The sequence below is a fragment of the Amphiura filiformis genome, chromosome 2 (genome assembly GCF_039555335.1).
Source record: "Amphiura filiformis chromosome 2, Afil_fr2py, whole genome shotgun sequence".
NCBI lineage: Eukaryota > Metazoa > Echinodermata > Ophiuroidea > Amphilepidida > Amphiuridae > Amphiura > Amphiura filiformis.
In genome coordinates, this window is record NC_092629.1 from 71263701 (window position 1) to 71288209 (window position 24509).

The window sequence follows — 24509 nt, forward strand, 5'->3', positions numbered from 1 at the left end:
CCATAGGATAAGCCACACGTTTGTGCAAATGAAGTCAGTCACACACCCAATGCACGATCATGCATGTGATGGCATGCTCTGTGTAGGAGTGTATTACCTGTGGAAGAGGTGATGCATGTTTACGTCATTGTTTCAAAAAAAAAAAAAAAAAAATTAAATGGCGAAAAACGGCGAATAATTGGTTGTTTCTTTCCATTCCTATGATATTGTGAAAAACCAAATAGCTGAGGAGTTATTGGCAGTCGATGGTCGCCATCTTGGAAAAATAGCTCGAAATGGACTTCCTCGACAGTCATTCAAGATTGAGGAGATTTTAGCCTGACGATGTTAGACTTGATCAAGACGGACTGTCGTTTGTACTGTAGCGGTCTAAATGTGCATATTTCATACATAAAAGTAGCTGGAAATTAAATAAAACAAGTAAAATATGGCCCTAATGCTCTCTCTACTAACATAAAATTTGATGAAAAGGGTTTTTGAACATATGTTTAAAACAAATAAACATATGTTCAAATTGCGTTACAATCGTACCTGTACTTGCAGGTCTGAAACTAAGACTAATTTGCGCACTAGAATGCTTAACAACTGTCAATCAAATACAGAATAAGTCCTTTGGACCGATAAAGCAGTAACGCGCATCATAGCTGTGCACAAGTACGTAAGTTTTAGGCTATGCACTGGATTGCATAGCAACCCGCACTGGATTGCATAGCAACCGTCAATCAAACTTCCGGCGAAGTGACTTCACTTTTTATACGGGGATTGAATACGAGTGTCACAGCCCTGCTTACATGCCCAATGCGCTATAGTGAATGAGTGAAAATAAAAATGTGCAAATTAATGTGTTCTTTTATTTGTAGGTGTATGTAAAAAAAAAGTCAAATTAGTTCAAAATTAGCAAGGCTCAAAACTGGTCTATTCCAGTTGAAATCCACACTTCCCCTGCAGTGGAAGATTTGGAAATATCTTTCACAGAGGAAGTATGAATTTCAAATCAAATGAACATATTAGCTGCTCCATTTGAATTTCATACACCCTCTAGAAAGATTTTTTTTTCTTCTTTTTTTTTGCCTGGGTTACTCATTCAGTGGATGTTTTAAGGTATCCTCTGTTCTTCCTTGATGCCCAGAGGTCACATTAAAATATACATCAAAATATAACATCAAAATAATTTAACAAAATATTTTAAATACACAGAATACATCAAAATAAACATTATACACAATCATGAACTTAAAATGGGCAAATTTACATATCCATACATAAAATTTCAAAATACATAACCAACACAGCTCATCAAAGTTAAATACATAATACTTTGAGAAAATTTGCAAACAAAACCTAACAATTTCAGTTTTGCCAAGATGAGAGCCAAAATACAACATAAGGCTGTGTTTGTAAAAAAATGGTGAGATTGAAGTTCAGTCTTCCACAAATTTTTCTATGTCTCTATAAGAACATTGATATTTCTCATGTCTGCGTCGACCTGTCTTCCATCGATATGCATTTTTACAATACTTGCATTCATAAAGTTGTTCATAATCCGTATGAACTATCTGATGATCCTTCAGCTGTGTAGCCAGGCGGAAACTCTTCTCGCAAAGGGAACATTTGTGAGGTTTTTCACCAGTATGAATCAGCTCATGTTTGCGTACAGAGCTCGGTTGGCGAAATACCTTATCACAAAACTGGCATCGGTGCTGACCGGTGTGTAGCTTCTCATGAGACTTTCTGGTAGAGGCAGAATAAAAATGCTTATCACAAAAACGACAACCAAATGGCATTTCTCCGGTGTGCAAGTTTACATGGTCACTCATGTACTTAGAACTTACAGTTTTGTCACAGTATCTACATTTGGAATAAGTGTTGCTGTTGTGTTGCATTTCATGTTGTTTCAACCTTGAACCAGACTGAAACGTTTTGTCACAAAGCTTGCATACGTACGGTGAGGCACTCATATTGTGCATGAACTCATGCATTTTCTTCTGCGTTATCTGGATGAATTGCTTGTCGCAGTACGCACATTTGTGCGGTTTCTCGCCCGTGTGCAGCCGTTCGTGAATTTTCTTGCAGCCGATTTGAATGAATCGTTTGTCACAATACTGACACTTGTGAGGTTTTTCTCCGGTGTGTCGCATTTCGTGTGTACGTTTTACGCTGGCAGTGGTGAATGATTTGTCGCAGTACTGGCACTGATGGACTTTAGGCTGCTTCTTTTTCTCCATGATGCTAGAGGCTTACTGCTATTTCTTGATTCTACCTGTTGGGATGGAAATGATGAACAGTGAGCGTAGGCTCATTTATAAACATGTATTTATATAAGCGCCACATGACCATGGTTGCTGTCATGATAAGCCTACCAAGTGATCACAATGGGCTATTCCATTTGAAATCCACACTTCCCCTGTGCAGGGTGTAAGCTAGCCACCTGTTATTTTGGAAAGGCTGCTTTAAATTTATTTTTATTGTTTTAAATTATAATTTTTTAAGAAAGTTGTCTATGAAATTGAGATGCTTTCTATAGCCTTGCTAGTAATATACAAGGAACACAGCTGGAAGCTAAGGTTTTGTGATCTTTAGAGGAGGTTACCTGCCAGAACAATAAAATAATGAAAGGCATTATTCTATATAAAAATACATGTTTAGTGAAAAATAAGGAAGGAGGAGGGGCTTCTTTTTTTTTGAAAATTGGTGGAAAACCCCTATTTGGACCGTTTTTGCATACACTTTGATGAGGCCTTTTTTATTTAATTTTTTTGGTAGGTCAGGCCCCTCTCCTGATCACAAAACTTTCCTGAAGTGTTTCTTATACATTTGTAAGACTATAGAAGGCTTATAGAACTTCTTCATCAAAAAGTTATAACTGAAATTTTAGAAAATAAAAATAAAATCTAAGAATCCTCGTAAAAGGAAGGGGGAGGGATGCTAAACATGTGTTTTTTACTTGGCCTATGTTAAATACAGGGCCATATATCGGTAGGTCTATTTTTTATTTTAAAAAGCCCTCCTCCTGGACGAGACATGTGTTTTTATTTTTACTCAGCCTTATATAATTGTTACAATATGCAATTACAATAAAATTTTAAAACATTCGAAAAATTAGAGAGTCTGGATTAATTCCAACTGGTTCATCATTTTTGTCTTCCCCCCAATATAATATATTATTAGTAGTATGCTTGGGATATTGACCTGTTTTAATACTTACCTTAACAAAATAGTTAGTCTATATGTCTCATCAGAAGAGATATACTCAGTATAATCAGCCTGGTATAATAAACTGTACTTGGTTTTACTAATCACAGCCACAACTTGATGCTCTCTCTCTCTCTTCCTATCTTTGGTGTGAATGATGCATGCAGCATACATGTAGTTATCATTCAGCTGGGAGTCCTTTTTGTTGTCATGAATTTCAAGTACTGATGATGTTGACAATTTTCAGTGGGCCCTTACTTCCATACTTGACAGGGGTTTTGAATATTATCTAGCCACCAATGAAAGGGTAGAATATCAACTTCAAGTGCATCTGGTGATCAATAGTTTAGCATAATGCCATTATGTCTGAGTAAATCAATTATTGTAACATTTAATAGGTTTAAGGTTTTAATTGACAGCTTCAAGATAAGTATTTAATGCTTTGATTTAAATTGACATTTTGTCAATCTTCAAATGTTTGGCTGGCAAAACAATACAACACTTAATATGAATATGGTATAGATTGATGGCTAGCTAAAACATAAAACTTTATGTGTTCTTTCAGTTCAATTCAAATTTTATTCACATATATTTCTTTTTTTTTTTTCAAAGTGTTTTGCATACATATTGGAAAATAATGATAATAAAAGTTACTTAAGGAATCGGATAGCAATGTTTGCACAGTATTTGTGGGACCTGAGAGCGCATCAGACAAACCAAATTGCATTCTGAATTTATATAATTTTTTTTAATTTTTGATATTTAACAGTCCTCAAAGTAAACATTAATCTAATGATATGTACTTAAAGTGTATGTAGCTGGTGAAAAAGCCCTCCCATATAAAAAATTTGACCTTTCTTATTAAAAATACATTTTGTCCCCAAAAGACCTAAAATATGTTAAAGGTTTTTTAAATTGTATATCTTCAATACGAAAAGGCAAAATTTTCAAATAATGGACAGCTTTTTCTCCCAGCTACATACACTCTAAGTACATATAATAACTTTAAAGGACTATAATAAATGTCAAAAATATCAATTTTTGATAATTTGCCTTAAAATTTGTATTATATCTTGAATTTAAAAAAAATCAACATTATATTATATCAGAAGGACATTCTTGGTATTCAGAATGCAATTTTATGTGTCTGCGATGTGCACTCATGTCCCACAAAAATACTGTACAATAAAAAAATATTACACTAATTAATAGAAGAAGTATAAAAATAAAAAATAAAAATAAAAACAAAAATAATAAAGATAATAATAATAATGTTTCTGTATTAAATGGGCCAGGAAACAATAAATGTTGAAATTTTTCTCAATTTTTTTCTTAACCATTGGTTTCTATAGTTTTAGACAGGAAATGGTCAACAGTTGCAGGGAAAATCTTAATTCATAGGCCCATTTGGGCTACCTAAGGCACCCACCCCCAGAAAAAAGTTTGATTTTCATTGGATCAACTGAAAACTCTAATCTGAATAATCTGATTTTTTTTTCATGGGTTTTTATTTTTTAATGACGACCCTAATTTTGAGCAAAATTATGCTGAGAGTTTCTAGACGGAAAACAGAAGGAAGTGGTGCTTAAAATCATTCAAACCTACTTGATCTATCACATCTGTGGTAGACTTGCAGGCAGGGGTAGCACTAGAACTAAACACTCCCGTGTCCGCAGGGACCCCGAACTTGCAGAAAAAGTAGGGGATCCTGAGTAGAGTTTGGTGAGTCCGAGTTGCACAAATGCAGCATAAATAGTATGTCTGCAATAGTGCTAGATTGAAAAACTGGGGTGTGTGCAGGGACCCCTGAACTCGCAGAAAATTTAAAAACAGGGGGTCCGAACTCTATTTTGGTGGGTCCGGGACCCCAAAAAGCAACTTAGCGCTACCCTTGCCTGCAGGATTGAACACTGCTTATCATGTTCAATCTAAATTTAAAAGTATGCAAATTTCTGCTCATTTTACACAAAAAACAAAGCAAAATAAATCTAGAGTCACTTTGGCACATTATAGTAGGAATTCCAATTGAATGAACGCAGCTTTCAATAGCGTGACGGGTTTTTTTTGCGTACACTGCGTGATGTACGCCAGCGTCACAGCGTGTGCGATTGTGCATGAGTAACACAGAAGTGAATCCACCCATACCAACGCACTTGTGATTGGTTTGCATTGTATCCAAGGTTGTGCGTTTTTGTTGTAGCTTGAAATACGCGATATATGATCGCGGTTTGATCGAGTGCAGCTGTTGAAAGCTGTGTTGATTCATTTGGAATCCAGGGCTGGAAAAAATTAAAACTTCCCTGGAAGATGATCAAAATTTCCCTTCAAAAAACAAATTTCCCTCCAAATTCTTATGTATTTCTTTGTTTAAGGACCTTAATTTCCCTCTAACTTCCAAAGTTCCCGGGAAGGAGCTTCCCACTTTCTACATTTTTTCCAGGCTTTTTTCCTGTTGGAATCCCTACTAGGTCCTCACATCAAATTTTCCATGTCTCTATGAAAACACCGATATTTCTCATGTTTGCGTAGACCTGTCCTTGATCGATATGCTCGTTTACAATACTTGCATTCATAAAGTCTTTCATCCGTATGAACTATCTGATGATCCTTCAGCTGTGTAGCCAGGCGGAAACTCTTCTCGCAAAGGGAACATTTGTGAGGTTTTTCTCCTGTGTGAACCAACTCATGATAACGTACGGAGATCTGTTGGCAAAATACCTTATCACAAAACTGGCATCGATACTGACCGGTGTGTAGCTTCTCATGACACGTTCTAGAAGAGGCGGAATAAAAATGCTTATAACAAAAACGACAACCAAATGGCAGTTCTCCTGTGTGCAAATTTTCATGATCACTCATATAATGAGAACTTATACTTTTGTCACAGTATTTACATTTGGAATAAGTGTCACTCTTATTGTGTTGCATTTCATGTCGTCTCAACTGTGAGCCACCCGGAAAAGTTTTATTACAAAGCTGACATACGTACGGCGAGGCACTTTTATTGTGTGTGTATTCATGCATTTTCTTCTGTGTGATCTCGGTGAATTGCTTGTCGCAGTACGCACATTTGTGCGGTTTCTCCCCGGTGTGCAACCGTTCGTGAATTTTCTTTTGGCCGATCTGTATGAATCGTTTGTCGCAATATTGACACTTGTGAGGTTTTTCGCCGGTGTGTCGCATTTCATGCGTACGTTTTACGCTGGCAGTGGTGAATGATTTGTCGCAATACTGGCATTGATGGACCTTTGGCTGCTTCTTTTTATCCATGATGCTGGATGGAGGCTTATTGCTATTTCTTGATTCTACCTGTTGGAATAGAAATGATGAACAGTGAGCACAGGCTAATTAATAAACATGTATATATAATCGCCACATAGCTATAATGGCTGCTGCCATGATAAGCCTACCAAATGATCACTATGGGCTATTCCATTTGAAATCCTCCATCCCCATAGAAGACTTAACTAAAGTCTTCCACAGAGGGAATGTGGGTTTCAAATGTAATAGCCAATTGGTTAACTTCCATTTGAAATACTCACTCCAGTTGTGGGGAAATAAAGCTATATAGAGGGAGAGTATGGGTTTAAAAATGATAAGCTGAAACCAAAAAATTGTTTTTCTTGGCATGTCCATGTCAGCTAAAACAGCAAATTAATTTTGTATTCCCCCCTTTTTTTCCCAACTCAAGATTTTCTGGAAAGAATGAAAAATAAAGTCTCTTCTGGTTTGACCTACAATTAAATTGCATTTTTATTAACATGTATTTTGTCTCCATTGTTCAAGCCTGTGTTACGTCCCATTTTCTTTAAAAAGTTGATTTTATAATTGTTACAATATGCAGTTACAATAAAATATAAAAACATTCAAAAACTGGCTAGAGAATCTCAATTCCAAATGGTTCTGCATTTATTTATTTTTCTCACATGATATTTTTCATTATTATGCCTGGTATTTTTGTGACTTCACAAGGCCTTGTTTACCGGCTTTATACATGAAAAAAGATTAAAACATACCTTATTGTACAAGTACATTTATGATGAAACTAATAAATGTAATGTCAAAATGCAGCTCACTTCATATGCCTCATCAGAAGTATTAAGATATAATCAGTATATATTCTCTACTTGTAGTTATAGCCTGGTAGAAGTGTATGTATTTGGTTTACTAGTCACAGCCAAAATAGATTGCAGTGAAGTTCATGCTTTTTTCCTATCTGTGGTGTGAATGATGTAGCATACCAGAAAAGATACTGTAGTTACCATTCAGCTGAGATATAATACACCGGAGAAGATTCTCTCTCTGATCATCTCGATGCTCTTGATTATGCGCTGCTACTTCAGTTCTTTTCTTGCCCTGGTTTTCAAGTACATATGATATTGACAATTCTCAATGACTTTAATACTTCCATTGTACCTGTTTTGAATGATGAATATTAATAACTAACCGCCAGTGAGAGGGTAGAATATCAACTTCAAGTGCTTCTGGTGATTAATAGTTTACCATAATGCCGTTATGTCTGAGTAAATCCATTAATTGACAGCTTGAATTGAAGTATTTAATCCTTTGATTTAAATTGACATTGTCAGTCTTCAAATTCTTGGCTAGCAAAACAATACAACACTCAATATGATAACATGATTATAGATTGATGGCTAAGTAGAACTTTTACCTGGCTGTGTTCTTTCAATTCAATTCAGTTCAAATTTAATTTATTCACATATTTCACACAAGAAAATTATTTTGTGTTTTATCAAATGTTTTACATACAATATTGGAAAATAATGGTAATAAAAGTTACTTAAAATTTATGCTAATTTAAATTCTAATAATGAAATACTAATACTAATAATAATATTAATAAAAACTTGCTGACCTGAATCTTGGAGCAAAAGTATTTAAAAATCTTAACCATTGGTTTCTAAAATCGGGTCAAGAAATTACAGAAAACAGCATGGAACAATTATAATCATGATCAATCCAAATTTTAGCCAAAATCATGCAAATGTGTGCTTATTTTAATCTGAATTTAGGTGTGTAAATGTTTTTGTAAAATGCAAAACCGGCAATAATAGCGATTGCACTTGATCAAATTTCTATTTCCTAGTGTCGCCAAGTAGCCCAATTGTGCTCCTAAGGCACAGCATTGGCATCACTGGTGGCCAGACGAGTACTAGTGTATTGCACAGTATATAAATCTCTGGGCTTTTTGGGGCGCCCGCCTTAAGCGGCCGCCCCATATATAGGCATGACTTTGTGAAAAGCTTCTAATTTCACTCTTGCTAGATTTACTTATAATTGTTTTGCTAAAATTATGCCCATATGCCCAACTCAGAAAGAAAACCACAATTTGTTTGGATTTTATTTTATTATTGTTTTCTGATATGCACGGGATAAAATGTTGAGCGTATATTCTTTGTTTAAAATACAAATTTAATGGACTTATAAAAACACCTAATAAATCCAGACCTTTGACCTTTGTATGCCTTCAACCAGTTTACCGTGTGTCTTACAACCCGATAGACGGTGACATTTGACCATACACTAGGATCCACAACATGCTCATCTATCATGGGAACAGTTCTTAAACCCTAATACATTTGTACATTCATCCTTTGGGTATACAAACTCTACTCTGCAACTTGAGGTCAAATTTTGCACTATGATTATGTAATTGAGGTTATTGGACTATGCCATTGGGATGAGACTCTTGTGGTCCATAGTACCCAGTAATGTTTGCTTAATTAGATGTTATCTTAATTAGATTGTCACAACCCTAACAAATCAAATCAAATAGGCCAAATGTTATTATTTGCATGGTATAATTGACTTGGAACGTTTGTTTGCTGAGGAGATGTCAGAGTCAGGATGTAGGTATCATTATGCCTCAAATCACGAATTATTGTAAGATTAGTGCAGAGTAGATTAGATATGAAAATGGAAAGTTACAACAAATGACTATACACCTGATTCGTGAACTGTGTCTTTTTGAAAGACTCTTCCTGTTTATCCTTCATCTCTATTTGATTTTCAGTGTATTAGCAAGTAGATGATGTATATGTATCACAGAGCGTTATACATATATAAAAAACTTAACGTTTTCTATTGGTCAACATAGGCGTAGATCCCGGGTGGGGATAACCCCCCCATATTTTGCCAGGGGAGCTTACTTATTTGTATCTTCTATACTATTCATCATATACCCCTGCATAACGAAAATTCAACAATATTCAATATCCAAAGCAATATCCTCACTATAATAGGTCCCAAAACAGAATTTTCCCCACCCCACATAATCGCAAATTAACACGAAAGCATCATTCCCATTTATATCAACCAAAACGGTCCTTTCATACACCTTCCCCAATCAAACACATTTCTCTTGCATTTGATCATTTCCTACTCTTCCCTAGAAAAATCATTATAATACCAAATCTACACACCATGGAATTCACCATATCACGTCCAAGCACTATTCATCATATACCCCTGCATAACGAAATTCAACAATATTCAATATCCAAAGCAATATCCTCACTACAATATAGGTCCCAAAAACAGAAATCCCCACCCCACATAATACATAAATTGACACGAAAAGCTTCATTCCCATTTATTTCATCCAAAACAGTCCTGTCATACACCTTCCCCAATCAAACACATTTCTCTTGCATTTGATCATCTTCTACTCTTCCCTAGAAAAATCATTATAATATACCAAATCTACACACCATGGAATTCACCATCACGTCCAAGCTCACATTGGGCGCCCCATTCCTTTTTTAAAGGAATTTTTATTTTTCTCTCCTTCCAGTTCATCAGTCCAGCCAGTCCCTTCAAGAGCCTCAACATGAGCTTGGGGTCAAGCTGGGTGATGTGACTTCACGCATTGATTACATGGGATCAAGCATTCTTATGCTGCACCTCACAAATCTAGATACTACCTTCAGGGATGAATGGAAGATTCCACTAACAATTGGACAAACACAGTTACCATTTAGCGTATCAAGGTGAGAACACTTCTTGTAGGGAAACTTTGTATCAGATCATCACAAATCTTGATACCACCTTTAGGGATGAATGGAAGATTCCATTAACTTTTTTACTAGCATAGTTACTATTTAGTATGTTGGGGTGAGAACACTTTTTGTAGGGGTATTTATCAGAGGCAGTCAATATTCTGATGCTTCACTCACTAATTTGGACAGTACTGGTTAAGAAGAATTGTGAGATTCCATGAGCATCAATTAGACAACAAAATCAATAAGATATCTGGACGATATGGAATTATTTAAGCACAAGTGATGATCAAACTGCATCTAATAAAATTCTCTTAATTATTAATTTTGATGGTCTCTTTATCATGACAACATAAGAACAGTTTAACTGCCCATTGTGGTACAATTAAAACTTGCGACAAACAAAATTAACAAGTACCATTTCAAGCTACCTTAAAGTGTAAATAGAGAACTCCTTACTCTGATATCCCAACAAGAATTAAGGTTCTGTGCCCATATTTGCTGGTGGGAATTTTACTGGAGGGCACTCATAGATTGTGCCTAAAATTCCACATATGCCAAGTGATCCTATAGTGCCATTAGGCGAATCTTTATGGTATATGCACTGACACAGGAATCAAACCCATATATAATGTTAACATTTAACCCTCTGGGCACTACCTGCCGATCTAACATTGCCTCTGATTGGTCAATTACATGATATCTTCACTTTAATCACTAATCAGAATGGAGCTTTGCAAATAATTCACCCCAATTTTTTTGTGTGGTGAAATTATTTTAACAATGTTGCTGATTGGTCCAATCGGCAGGTAGTTCTCATGGGGTTAACATCTGACCACTCCAACAAGTGGGGACTTACTTTTTGTGCAGTGTTTGTAAAAGTAAAATGTATGACTCCTGTGTTGCCCCATAGATCCACCAGTGTGTTCATTAATGGCACCCTCCAGTGGGACCAAGTCCAGTTGATGCTCTGTCGAACTACGACCCCTGACCTCATCAAGATGGTGACTCGTTTGGAGGAATTCTTCAGTCAGCAATTTCAGAGTAGCAAGCAGATGTTGTCACAATGGCAGTCAGTGACACCAGCCAGCAGGAGGGTGTTAAATTCAGCGAGTTCTGCGTCTAGGACGACTAGTGACTCGGGGTCACAGTCTGATTTGGGTACGTACCAAGATTCTGACATCCAATCAGACCAAGCATTTCAATGATCGGGAAAAATTTCACTCATGGAGATGTTATTGTTTGTCTATGCACAATATGCATTGCATATAGATGTTGCACTTACATAGCAAATATCTTATCAAGAGAAAAATATCTAATCAAAGAGAAAATCCTATCAAGAGAAATTTTAAAGACTGGTAAAGAGACTAAGCAACACCGGAAACCCGTCTCCCGGGAAAGTTGATCAGATGACCATATCAGTCATACCCGATTAAGACCTCCAATGTGAAGGACAAAATATTGTAGTGAGTAAATATTCACTTGGGTACCCAAGTCACTTGTCTGATTTTCATTGGCTTCCTGGCCTACAGCATATTATATATTTACAAACTGCTCCTCTACGTCTACAAGACTCTATACCACTTAGCACCAGATTATCTGAACACTTGTCTCCACATTTATCATCCAACCCGTAATCTCAGATCTGTCAATGATTATCTTCGTTTGGATTACCCTACATGTATTATATGTATGGCTAATATTAGAGCAGGCGTCAGGACATTTACTTTATGTGCTTCACAGGAATGGAATAAACTTTTGGTCACAATAAGACGATCCTCTTCCATCGCAAGTTTTAAAAAGTTGATTAAGACCTATCTTTTTCCATGATGTGTTTCTGCTGATTTCCTTTGTTTATGACTTTGTTTGACTTTAAGGTTTGTACACTATATATAACATTATTTATTTAAGGCTGTTGCTTTGTGTACCTTAAGATGTTTTTATTTTTACTTTGTAAGTACTACGAGCTTGTCATAAGGAACAGTGCACCAAAAGTTTCCTGTTATGTTATGTTATGTTTGTCAAACAAAATACCTTTTTTTTTTTTAATCACTAACCTGATGAACTTATTCAACAAAGTTAGAAAATTGTGGAAAAAACTTCTTATGTCATTCTCTTGATTCAGGTGATCGCAACCAATACCGGCATTGGCAACCTGTCTTTGAGCTAGTCTCCAATGCCCAGTCTCACATCCCTTCACCAAGAATGTCACAAGATGGTGGTATGACCCTCGGTGGTCACTTCATGCTGAAAGGAAAGAGGGCGCTTTTGGCTTGCTTCCACGGCATCAACTTCCGTGCTAGCTCATGGGCTCTGTTCACCTTGCGAGAACCAGAAATACAGTTTGAGACGGAAGCTTTGGAGATCCAACCAGGACCATCAGGTAAGGGAACAAACCAAAATATCAATGATGTCCTATAGGCATTGGAACGTTAAACGCATGTACCGTTAAATGCACGCATGATGCGTTAAACAGCTAGCATTTGCGGTAGACGTGTACACGCAAGTCATTTAAAACCTTCAATTTTCCATTCTTCGATGCTAAAAAACAAAGCAATGCCGAACAGCACACATAAATTGGCGCTGCTATTCTTTCAACATGTAAAAACTTACTCTCGGAGAATTGCCCTAGTTCCCTTAATACTTGAAATATTTTGCCATAATTTAATGCTAGTGTAGTTAAGGGAAGGGGTATGAACGTTTGGACAGTATTTATTGTGGGACATTAGAGCACATCAGACATATCGAATTGCATTCTGAATACGAAGAATGTCCTTCTGATATCAAATAATTTTGATTTTTTGAAATTCGCAATGTAATACACATTTTATGGCAAATCATTAAAATTGATATTTTTGATATTTAACAGTACTTGAAGTAAACTTTATAAATCTGATGATTTATACTTAAAGTGTATGTAGGTGGGATGAAAAGCCGAGGATCAATTGAAAATTTTGACCATTAGTATTGAAGATATGGATTTTTTCACCAAAACACAAAAAAAAGGTCTTTTTGGGAAAAAAATCCATATCTTCAATATAAAAGGTCAAAATTTTCAATTGATCGTCGGCTTTTCCTCCCAGCTACATACACTTTATAAGAATATATCATTAGATTTATAAAATTTATTTCGAGGACTGTTATATATCAAAAATTTGAAAAATATCAATTAATAATTTGTCATAAAATTTTTATTATATTGTGAATTTCAAAAATGAAAATTATTTGATATCAGAAAGACATGCTTCAGATTCAGAATGCATGCAATCGATCGTCTGAGGTGCTCTCATGTCCCACAAAAATACTGTCGAAACGCCATAAACGCCATTCTAGATCCCTTAAAAGTAGGTTTTAACTAAATATTAATTCAAATTTTTAATAAAAGCTTGGAAAAGTTCCATAAATTAATGGTAAATTTAGTGATCCAAAAAAGGCGGTTGTTGAAATTACTCCAAATGGCAACCTGCACGTTTCTCGCATTGTATTGCGGGGGTTAATATCGTAAATACGTAGAAACGTTATCGTAAGCAATATTGTACATGCAGCATGCAACCATGCACACAGCTCGTATTTCAACTTGACATTGATGGGTGTTAAGCATTAAACACACGCATCACTGATGCGTTAAACGTTTAATAAAATAATCAGAATAACACATGTCCTACAAACGTAACAAGTATTTTTTCTTTTCATACCTGACCCATCCGGTAGAAAACGAATCAATTTTATCATCTACATGTAAATATTTGTCAATCTTTCAGATTCAGGTGACATGATTGTGATACAAGATTTGCTCTTCAGCCTGGGGCATAATCAGACACAGCGAGGAGAAGGCTCTATGGGGATTATATACAGAGTTACCCGTAATGATCGCAGTCACTTCCCCTCTGCTAGTAGTGTGGATGAATGCTTCCAGTATGCATGTGCTATAAGAGCACCTGAAGGTAAAGAAAGACCCATGAGGGTGTTAACTGCAGACGACAAGTTTTAAATTTTCATTAAAAATTCAAAAATTTGTAAATATGTGTAAATATTTGTAATCGGCATGAAAAATGCATTAAAATTAGTACAAACAAGCCTAGTATTGGTTCAGTGGTTCTAGAGATGCCTCTTGATAATTTGAGGTAATATCTTAGAACTTGGAATTATATATTGAATCCTGTGGTTGGCAAACAAAGCATTAAGAACAAGGGTGGGCTCGCAAGTAATTTTGAATGACCTGTGTGACCAACGTAAAGTGAAAAATGTATTTAAAACCACATATGATCTCAAAAATGGAATTGGTTATTTTTTTTTTTCAAACTGATTTGTTGGCATTTGTAATGTATTCTTATCTCCCAACTCACACCTAATGGAATCAGCCAAATTGGTTTTGTTTGTTATTCAACAGAGCAAGTTTGATATAATGTGGTTTTGTTATTACCACATTTAATCCCCCATAAATCTTCACGTTAAACAGCCAAAATAGCCAGTGGGTCTCTTATACACAGGGTGCGTGCAGAACCTTGAAAAGCCAAAAAAGTGCTTGAAAGTACTTGAAAATCAAAATGCCTTTTCAAGGCCTTGAAAGTCCTGGAATTTTGTTGAAAAGTCCTTGAAATTTATGGAAAGTCCTTAAAGAAAAAATGTGCTGAAACAATAAAAAATTATGTTACAAATAAATATAAGAAAAGAAGTTTGGAAATAAATCTGTCTTAGGCCTATATATTTTTCATTTTGTAGGCTATACACAAACTCTTTTTGGACTCATATATTTCCAATTTTAAAATGAAAATTCCTTAGAACCCTGACTGGATGACTCGACTAGATTAAGGTACCCATTAAGCATGCATGTGGTCAAATTTTTATCTTATTGAGAACACCTTTTCATGCCCAAAATTGATGAATTTTAGTCCATTATCAGACCAGCATGTTATATGATTGTGTCGGTTTTGCGTTCAAAAACTCATCTCTTTTTCCTCAATTAATATTACCCAAGTAAGAAGTATGTCATGTGCATTAATGAACGATGACATTTGAGATGATGCTGGACTGATGATGCTGATGATGTATAGGCCTATATGTATACTCTAATATCAAGTCTTAAGTCTAAATGGAAACAAACTTCGATCAAAGGTTTGATATGAACCTTTTAGCTGTATCCTTTGGCTTTGTGTAGCCGTCGTTGTGAACATGGGGGTGGGGGAGGTTGGGTGGGGGTGAGTGAGTGTGTGTAGGCCTATGTATTTCCTTTGGGATAGGCCTACTATTTTAGTCCCAATTTGTAGTGACATCACTCTGTATGTTTAACATACTGAATTTTACAAATTACTCTTATCATAAAATGTATTCTTCAGGCACATTCATTAGTACCCCCCCCCCCCATGTGGGTCCCCTCCCACATACCCGAAGAGGGGTGGGGGTCAAAAATTTAATGAATCATTGTTTTTATATTGTGCATTAGACATATCAATTTCAATCATGTAGGCCATATTATTAGGCCAAGAAAACACTTTGAAGAATGTCTCTCATGTACAAAAGTATAGGAAAGTGAATATTTAAAACCACTTTTTAGGATGAAGGAAGCATTTTTTCAAAAAAAGTCCAAAACAGGTTTTTATGTCAAAAATGGTCTCTTTTGGGGTGCTAAATCTGCTAAAATGTTTGTCGTCCTGAAATTTTAACCAAAAGCACACTGACCATCAAGGCCCAGGATGGGGTGCCAGTTGGTGGGGGTGGGGGAGGCAGTGGATGCAAGCACAAATGGTTAATTATTGTTTTATTTTTCTGCTTCACATATATCAACGTAAGCCATATTGGTCATGTAATAAAGCAAAAAAACATTTTTTAAGAGTTTCTCTTGTGCATAAAAGTATAGGAAACTCGAAACTTTAAAGCATGCTTTCTGAAAGAAGGAAGCACTTTTTATTAAAAGTGTAGAACAAGCCAGGAGCTTTGAAATGTTCTTTTTACCCTCTGACTTTGGCTTCGGGGGGCTTCGTCCCCTCAATCCCCACCAGGGCTTCGCCCCTGGACCCCGGCCATAGTCGTGGCGCTCGCTCACTCTGCTTCAAGTGTTCCTATTTCTAGTTTTCAAAAGTTGGCAGGTATGCACTGGGCTGCTGCGACTAGACCACTGGGTATTTTTCCACTTTTTTACACACACCTATCTCTGGGTCGTTCCGTTCAAAGGTACTTGAAAATTAATTTTTGGGTACTTGAAAGTCCTTGAAAGGTCCTTGAATTTGAAATAGAGGTGGCTGCACGCACCCTGTATACATAGCCTCGTTATTTTGGCTGAAAATGAACAGACACCCTTCCTAAAACGACTTTACCAGGACAAATGCATGAGAAGCGCCACAAAATATGCAATTTTAATACTAAAATGGAAGAAAAAAAACTGTGCCAAAGGAAGGTGCACATTAAAACTTATTCCAACTTCCTTTTTTTAAAATTATTATAATTTTTCTTCTCAAAAATTGGGTCAACTAGATCGTGGACCCTGGCCCCAGGCCCACTGCCCTGTACTAAATCTGGCCCTGTCCTCATGTTATTATAAACATTGTACTATATTTCAATTTGACAGAGTTCAACCAGTACTTAGCAGGTGGTATGGCAGTAGGTGACAGGAGATCTGCCTTGAGTAAACATGCAGCAGAACCTATCTTTGCACTCCCTAAACTTCAAATGGAAATGCGATCCAAACACCAGCAGAATTTACGCACACAGTATCCTGAAGGTTAGTAGAGAGAGAGAGAGAGAATATTTGTGTGCATTGTTTCCCTGTGCATAGGGACTTTGCAGCAAATCATGGAGCATGCGGGGAACCAGCTTGACCAACAGCAGAGAAGAATGATGCTTGGAAGCCATCTCACATGAAGGAAGGTCTATTCATTATTGAAAGACATTAATAAGCTGCAGCATTCATTTTAATTTATTCACTGAACCATAAAAAACTGTTTTTGAATGTGTGACACCTAAATCAGAAAGGCTTCAATTTAATTAAATTAAATCATGCTTCTTTTTGATTAAATTACTCACTTAATGGGAAAAAATTGTCAAACACAAATTGAAGCATAAAAAGTCTATTTAGAAAAATGCAACTTTTTTTTGGCCAAAAATTTCATAAATGGCTGCATTTTGCAATGAAGATGTTAAAAAGTAGCAACAAAAACCCGCTCACTTGATGCATAACTAATCAGTCAAGCTTTAAAACAAGAGAATTGATTAAGCCGTTTTTGGATTATACTAAAATATCTTAGGGGGGGACTTACTTTTTTGGAACCGTTTATTTACAAACAAGGGTGTGTATGTCTCCAGGTGAAAGAGTTGAGTAAGCGCCCAGGTACATTGGAGAACCAATCGTTACTGTGCCTAAGCTTCAAAATAGAAGATCTTTAATATCATTTACCAATTTTATGTATATTAACACACTTTCTTTTTGTATATTTCTATGAATAGGTGCGCCACACCCAGTAGTTTCAGTCACATTTGTGACCCATTTTACTGATCACATTCATGTTTCCATGGATATTGAACTCATCCTATTCTTACATGACCTGGTGACACATTACATTAGTTACAAGGAGAAAGGTAGGTGTTTTTTCCTTTGATATCTCATGCATAAAGATGAAAAATGTTTACATGTACATTTAAGACCTGTTCATCAATGCACACAAGGAGAGTAATTTATTACGCTATTGTTGTCAAGTGTTATAATCCGGTTGCGAGAAATGCAGGAGTTGTGCCGATGAAGCCAATGAATGGGTGATTGAACATAGCTAACATTTTGTTAGTGTATATCGCAACTGTATTTTATTTCTCAGCATAGTTGCATCTGGGTGGGTCTGAGGCTTGGGTTCCGGGCACGCCGATGAGTTAATCGGCGAGATTGAGTACCGGGTCCTTAACTAGGTCTTGCTTTTCTTATCAGTTTATCAAAGTATATTACAAACATGTAAAATCAGAATTTTGAAGACAAGTTGTGGGACCTCCCCTGTCTTGAATACATCTAAGATAAGTGATCTCAAAAACAATTTTGTGGGGATACTGCCCCTAGACACCCTTTAATGCCTCAAGCAAAGCTCTCAATTTGCTCGCTTCCCTCAAATATTTTCAGAGTTGTTTTTAGATCATCCCTGCATCTTACAATATTGCTTTATTCCCCACTGGGCATCTAACAGCATTTCTGATTGGTTAATAACTTGAAATGCTCATTTCAATTGCCAATTATGACTAGGCTTTAAACTATTTATGGTGAAACTTGTATTTGCAGATGATCTTATTAATACCCTCCTTGATTGGTTCATAATTAGACACAATATTCTCATTTGGCCAATCGGCAGGTAGTTCTCATGAGGTTAATGTTATGTATTGTATTTCAGCTCTGGCTCCTAGCAGATCAAGCACTCGAGTACCACCTAAGCCTATGGAGCTTGATGGCTCTGCCGGGGAAGTCAACCCTTCAGTAGGAGAGAGAGATAAGAGGGAATTTCAGTGTACTACATGGCAGCTTGAACCCACAGTTAGGTAAGTTGAGCTGCGGAGAGTTCTGGACCACATTGATTTTTTCATACCATCTATACTCCGATCAGCTTGTACATTGTAACGTAATAGGCGGGACTCATAACATATAGAATAGCCTACGAACAGCTTGGGACACCACCTACATAAACAAAGACACAAGGGGTAAGGCTGGTGGTCAAGGTTGGTAGTAGGTATGGGCAGCAGTTGGGGTCAGAATGGGAAAACAAAGACATATGGGGTATGGCGAGCAGCGCAAGACAAAAACATCATATGTGATAACTAACATAATACTTGTTTGATTTTGCAGATTATTATCGTGGGGTGGCAAACAGATAGAACCTGTTGGAGTAGACTACATCTTGCAAAAGTTAGGCTTCAAGCATGCTCGCGTCACCATACCAAAATGGATGCAACGAGGTGCTATGGATCCAGTTGATCAGGTTATTGCATTCATTGTACACAGGCTGATAAGGGTACTAAAGGAGGAGGACACTAAGTAGCGACATCACCATACCAAAATGGATGCAATGAGGTGCTATCAGGTCATTGCGTTTATCGTACATAGGCTGATAGGGGTACTGAAAGGGGGCAACTCCTAATGCAATGAGGTGCTTTTGATGGATTCAGTAGATCCAATTTATTGCGTTCATCGTACATAGGCTGATAAGGGTACTGAAAGAGGAGGACCCTAAGGTTCGTATGCATAAAAGAGTTAGACCAGGTCTAAAGTTAGACCTGGTCTAACTGGAATTAAATTCCATCAGGAATGGTCCCTTACTTCCTTCCTAGAGTGGCTAGCAAATTCTCAAGACTTTAATGCAATGTTCAAAAATAATACAAAATAACTTCAGCAAATGTAATGGGACTAAATTCCACCAAGACCAGGTCTAACTTTAGACCCGGTCTAACTCTTTTGCGCACACGGACCAAAGAAGCGAGTACTGAAATTATGAAATGCTGAATAGCCCATTATGTGGTAATGAATGCCTGGAGATCAGGACCTCATGTTTATTGTGCAAATGTGTATTAGGGTTCTGAAATGAAAAGAGGGATCAAGTTAATATTTATTTGTAAATTTATCAAAGTCATTTGCAATCATTATGCCTAAAATTATTATTCTTGTAATGTTATGTATAATTTTTTAGCAAAATGTATATTATATACCGGTATTTATCTTTTGGGTTCTATGTTTATTTGGATTTGGAATGCTATATTATATAGTACAGCTTAGTTTTGATATCTTTAACCCCCTGAGCACTACCTGCCGATCAAACATTGCCTCTGATTGGTCAGTTATATGATATTTTCACTTTTATCACCAATCAGAATGGAGCTTTGCAAATAATTCACCCCAATTTTTGCATGGTGAAATTATTCTAACAATGTTGCTGATTAGGCCAATTGATAATGAAAACTTCTTTTTGGCCAATCAGCAGGTAGTTCTCAGGGGGTAGGCGCAGGTTTATGTAATTCAATCAGTTACAAGTGATTTTTATCATCTAACAAATGTTTGTTGAAAAAAACTTTTTTTTAAGTGTTCCCCCCAAAATAACCCTCAGCAAAATTTGTTAGCAGATAAAAATGACTTGAAACAGATTGTTGCAATTATAAAACCTCAAATAAAACAAAATTCTAAAGTAACCAATACCGAGGATAAAACAGACCAATTCTTTCATCAAAAGATTTTTTCAACAAAGCCCAGGGCCAGCCATTTACCCTTTTCAGGGTCTTGGATTAGGCTAAAATTAAAGGCCCTCTGGTTGTCTGGATCCATGTGTTATACCCCATCCCGGTAAACTATTTGTCATTCCAAACCAGTGTTTCACTAAATGTTCCAACATTCCTTTATTTCTTTTTACCTAGCCGAGCCACCAGCTTCTTTCTTTCTTCTTCTGGCAACAATTATCAAAATGCTTCTTCTTCCTACATGTTATATCCTACGTCACTTGCACATATGCATCGGCTATATCCAGTGTCTATAGGATGATCACAAATTTATAAATTAAATATTTATGACCCAAAGGTCAAAGTTTAGCGGTCAAAGGTCAAACCTTAAGACTGGCATTTCCGGCCCCGGCTAGGTCCAGATCTGTAGCCAGATCTAGTTATATATTTGTATATTGGAGCCCCTAGGCTGGGGCCAATGTGGCCCTGCAGCAAATCCTGACAAAGAGAAAACTAATTAGAGGAGCCATCCTGATGGAAACAGGTGTCAATCATATTATTGCTAACCAACCAAATCAATCAATCAATCAACCAATCATCTAACTCAATCAAGCAATCAACTTGAGGGCCTAATGTACATTTTAAACAAGATTCTGTACATCTGTGTATAATAATCTGTACATAATTGTAAAAACAAAACCATTTGTATAATAAGCATGTATCATAAAATTACTTTTTGATGGTGGTATTCTGAGAGCAGTAAGCTTAGGTGATTAGGATTAAGATTTAAATATATATGACCCATGACAATAATAGATGCAGCCATTACTAAACCTCCAAGTACATGTAACTAATTATTCAGTTGACTGATCTGTAAAGTTCATCAAGGTTTTTTTAATCGCCTGTAGCTAACTGTTAAGAATAATAATATAATTAGTGATACTAAGGTTGCATATTGTCACCACATTATGTGTTTATTTGTATTGTTTTTTAGCTTTCGCTGAAAAAAAAACATGTCCAATTCATTGTGTGCATACATTGACATTGTATTTTGAATCATGCAAAAAATATTTATCAGCAAATTTGTATTATACCACCTGCTGTTATGATAGCTCTGTGATTGTATAATATGAATTGCCTTATATCTTTCCTATTTTAAAATTAAATGGTGAACCTCCCTGACATGAATTTGAGGGGTTAATTCAATAAGGCAATAGCTGCTGTATAGACATTTGACTATTTCTGCATATATGACACCTGGCAGCTATTGGCTTCTTACACTAACTCTCAGTGAGGTTAGGATTAACTCCAACAATTATTATCCACAAATATTTTTTAATTATCTTGCTTATATTTATTTTCACAATTTAAAATCGGGTTGGGGCATTTTTCGGGTCAAGACTAGGTATCATGGGTAAGCATATTTGCTTATTATATTTTGTGAAGTTGTGTGAAATGTTCAAAATGCCACAACCAAGTTCTTCAACAGGGCCTCAGATTTGACTAGAATCACAGAATCGATTATCGTAACATTTATTTGTTTTGAGAATCAATTTCTTTCATTGAATCATGCAGTAAGTGAAGCAACTCAGGTGGATTTTGATTCCTGCAAACTGGCACGAAATCTAGGCCCTGTTCAATTTTTTGCATATCGAGGCCATATCGAAAGCCATCTATGCAATAGCTGCCAGGTGTCATATTTTTAGATGGGTACAATATAGAATGCAGGAATTGTCAAATGTCTATAGGGCAGCTATTGCATACATGTAGAGTCTTCTTGCACCAAAGTTTGTTTGGCTTATATTAGGCGAAAATTACTTGTTTTTTGTTACTGCGTATGTCAATTAAGTCCCAGCTCACATTAGCATAATTCACATAAGTGTACGTTAGTCACTCATTATGCAAAGCACAACTAGCAAGTGCTGTGCCCAACTGCGTTTGCGCTATCAATACATGATGTTAGGACTTTGGAGTTTTATTTTTTTGCCCATTTTTAGCCAAACCAACTTTAAATCTCTTGATATTTAGCATTTGATATTCACAGTACTCACTATTATTATTATATAATAACTTGAAAATTGTTTATAAGAAATTTCATGCCACTAGTATTATGCTTATTTATTGATCATTTTTAAGAAATATTATTATAATTATTTATCAATCAATTAATCAATAGACTTTATTTTCATAATGAAATTACAGCATTATCTGATATGTTCTTACTCATGAGTAGTGGTGGCATCAGGATTTTTTTGTGGGAGCAGGCAGGATATTTTCCCTATTTAGATACAAATTCCTACTTTTATAGCCAATATTTACATATTTTCATTTATTTTCTGCCTGATTTGGGGCTTTTTAGCTTGATTTTACCCTGTTTTCCAAATTTATTGCCAAAGAATCAAAATCATGCTTGAGGAGCGTGATGGGTGGGGATCTGGCAAGATCTGGTGAGATCTGGCAAGAAAAAAAATCATAATATTTGCCTAAAATTTGTCATATTTTGCCACAAATGAATTTTCTGTGGTTTTATGGTTGGGAGGAGGATAATGTCCAAGCTTTTGGAAAATCCCCTCATACCACCTCACCTCCTTGGTGTAGCCACTACTGTTGAGATAATTTCATTGTTTGCCACCTTGTTGTTTAAGTACAATTTATTATGATAGTATTGCTGGTAACCATCAGGATATGCTAATTAAGGTCAGATGTTACAGAGGTTAGAGTTAGGGTTATGGTTAGTAACCCCTGACCCTAATTAGCATATCTTAATGGTTTTGTCTTAAATGAGACATTTACCGTATTATTTCTCTTATTTAAATTCTTAAATAGGTCACATGTTATGGGTGGCATGTTTAAGGTCACATACTTTATATTTAGTTTACATTATCTTATTATTAAAAGAAATAGAGGTTGATATGTTTATTTTTTGTTTCATATTCCAACACATTTTGTATTTATAACGTAACTGTTATATTTTCAGTTGAAAAATTCAGTTATTCAAATCCACACTACCCCTGTGGAAGATTTAGCTTAAGTCTTCCATAGAAGGAATATGAGTTTTGAATAGAATAGACAGTTTGGTAACTTCTATTTGAAGTACTCACTCCAACTGTGGAAGATAATAGGTAAAGCAATAATACAAGGGAGTATGGATTTCAAAATGATTAACCCTGAACAACTACATTTGAAAAACATACTCTCCCTGTGGAAGATATTTTCAAAATCTTCCACAGGGGTAGTGTGGATTTCAAATTGAATAGTCCAGTTGACCTAATAAGCACATGGGGTATATAATATACAAATATGGTTGGAACAAAATAAAATCATTTTATTGAGCTGCAATTATATTTTATTGAATTACAACATTCTTTTTGATGAAAAATGCTTAAAATATAATATCGACTGCTCAGTGCCAGAAGTTAATAAGTAAGTGCAATAGCAGCCATGTGTAGTAGCCGTGTGCAGAAGAGAACAATATATGTGTGTAAATTGCGCTCACCCCCTTCTGGCACTGAGCAGTCCATATATAATTAGGTTAAAAACATCATATTTACTTTTTTTTGGCTCTTTTCTTCAGATTGTATATTACTATTTTGTATATCTTTTAGGCCTATCAATCACTCACTGAAATTAGAATAATTATTAATGATATTGTGGTATAATTAACATGGTTGCGAATTGTGCAATAAAATCTGACAACTAAAAAACTACTACAAAGTGTATGTTTGTGTCTTTTAGTTTGTCTGCTTATGTGCCAAGGGGGGCACTTCAATATGAAACGGATTTAAGTGTTGGACTGATATGACTCATTCATAGCAAGGGGCATTTGATGAGAGCAAAATATAAAAGATATAGGGTCATTGGGTGAATGCATGATTTTTGGCATTCGGTGAGAGCAAAATGTAAAAAAATATTGGATATTTGAGTGAGAGATGGACCTATCTATATATCTATCTCTCTTGTGTCCTATAGCTATGAGGCAGTTGGGATGACGTACCAGTGACTCTTGAAACAGATCTCCAGAGTTATCCGTCTTCAGCTGTTCTGATGAAAGTCAAGGCTAGTCAAGTCCTTGATGTTATATATAATCACTTGACAATGGCTAGTCTAAGAGCACCTTCAATCATGACC

General features: G+C 36.0%; 1 protein-coding gene and 1 long non-coding RNA gene across 2 annotated transcripts in view; one reads left to right on the forward strand and one right to left on the reverse strand.

The window, feature by feature from the left end:
* The window catches only part of LOC140142579 (bridge-like lipid transfer protein family member 1), a 110253-nt gene extending 90728 nt beyond the window's left edge, over nt 1-19525 (forward strand). The window contains exons 60-67 of the mRNA XM_072164575.1: nt 10007-10202; nt 11125-11372; nt 12337-12594; nt 13973-14155; nt 16777-16929; nt 17652-17783; nt 18575-18719; nt 19024-19525. Coding sequence (XP_072020676.1) covers nt 10007-10202; nt 11125-11372; nt 12337-12594; nt 13973-14155; nt 16777-16929; nt 17652-17783; nt 18575-18719; nt 19024-19216 — 1508 coding nt within the window. The 3' untranslated portion in view covers nt 19217-19525. The remainder of the gene's footprint in view (nt 1-10006; nt 10203-11124; nt 11373-12336; nt 12595-13972; nt 14156-16776; nt 16930-17651; nt 17784-18574; nt 18720-19023) is intronic.
* Nucleotides 488-3778, reverse strand: LOC140146572 (uncharacterized). Its single transcript, XR_011858264.1, has 2 exons — nt 3206-3778; nt 488-2260 (listed from the first exon to the last, which is right to left on the reverse strand). It is a non-coding gene; the product is annotated as an uncharacterized lncRNA (long non-coding RNA).
* Nucleotides 19526-24509: the final 4984 nt, after the last annotated feature.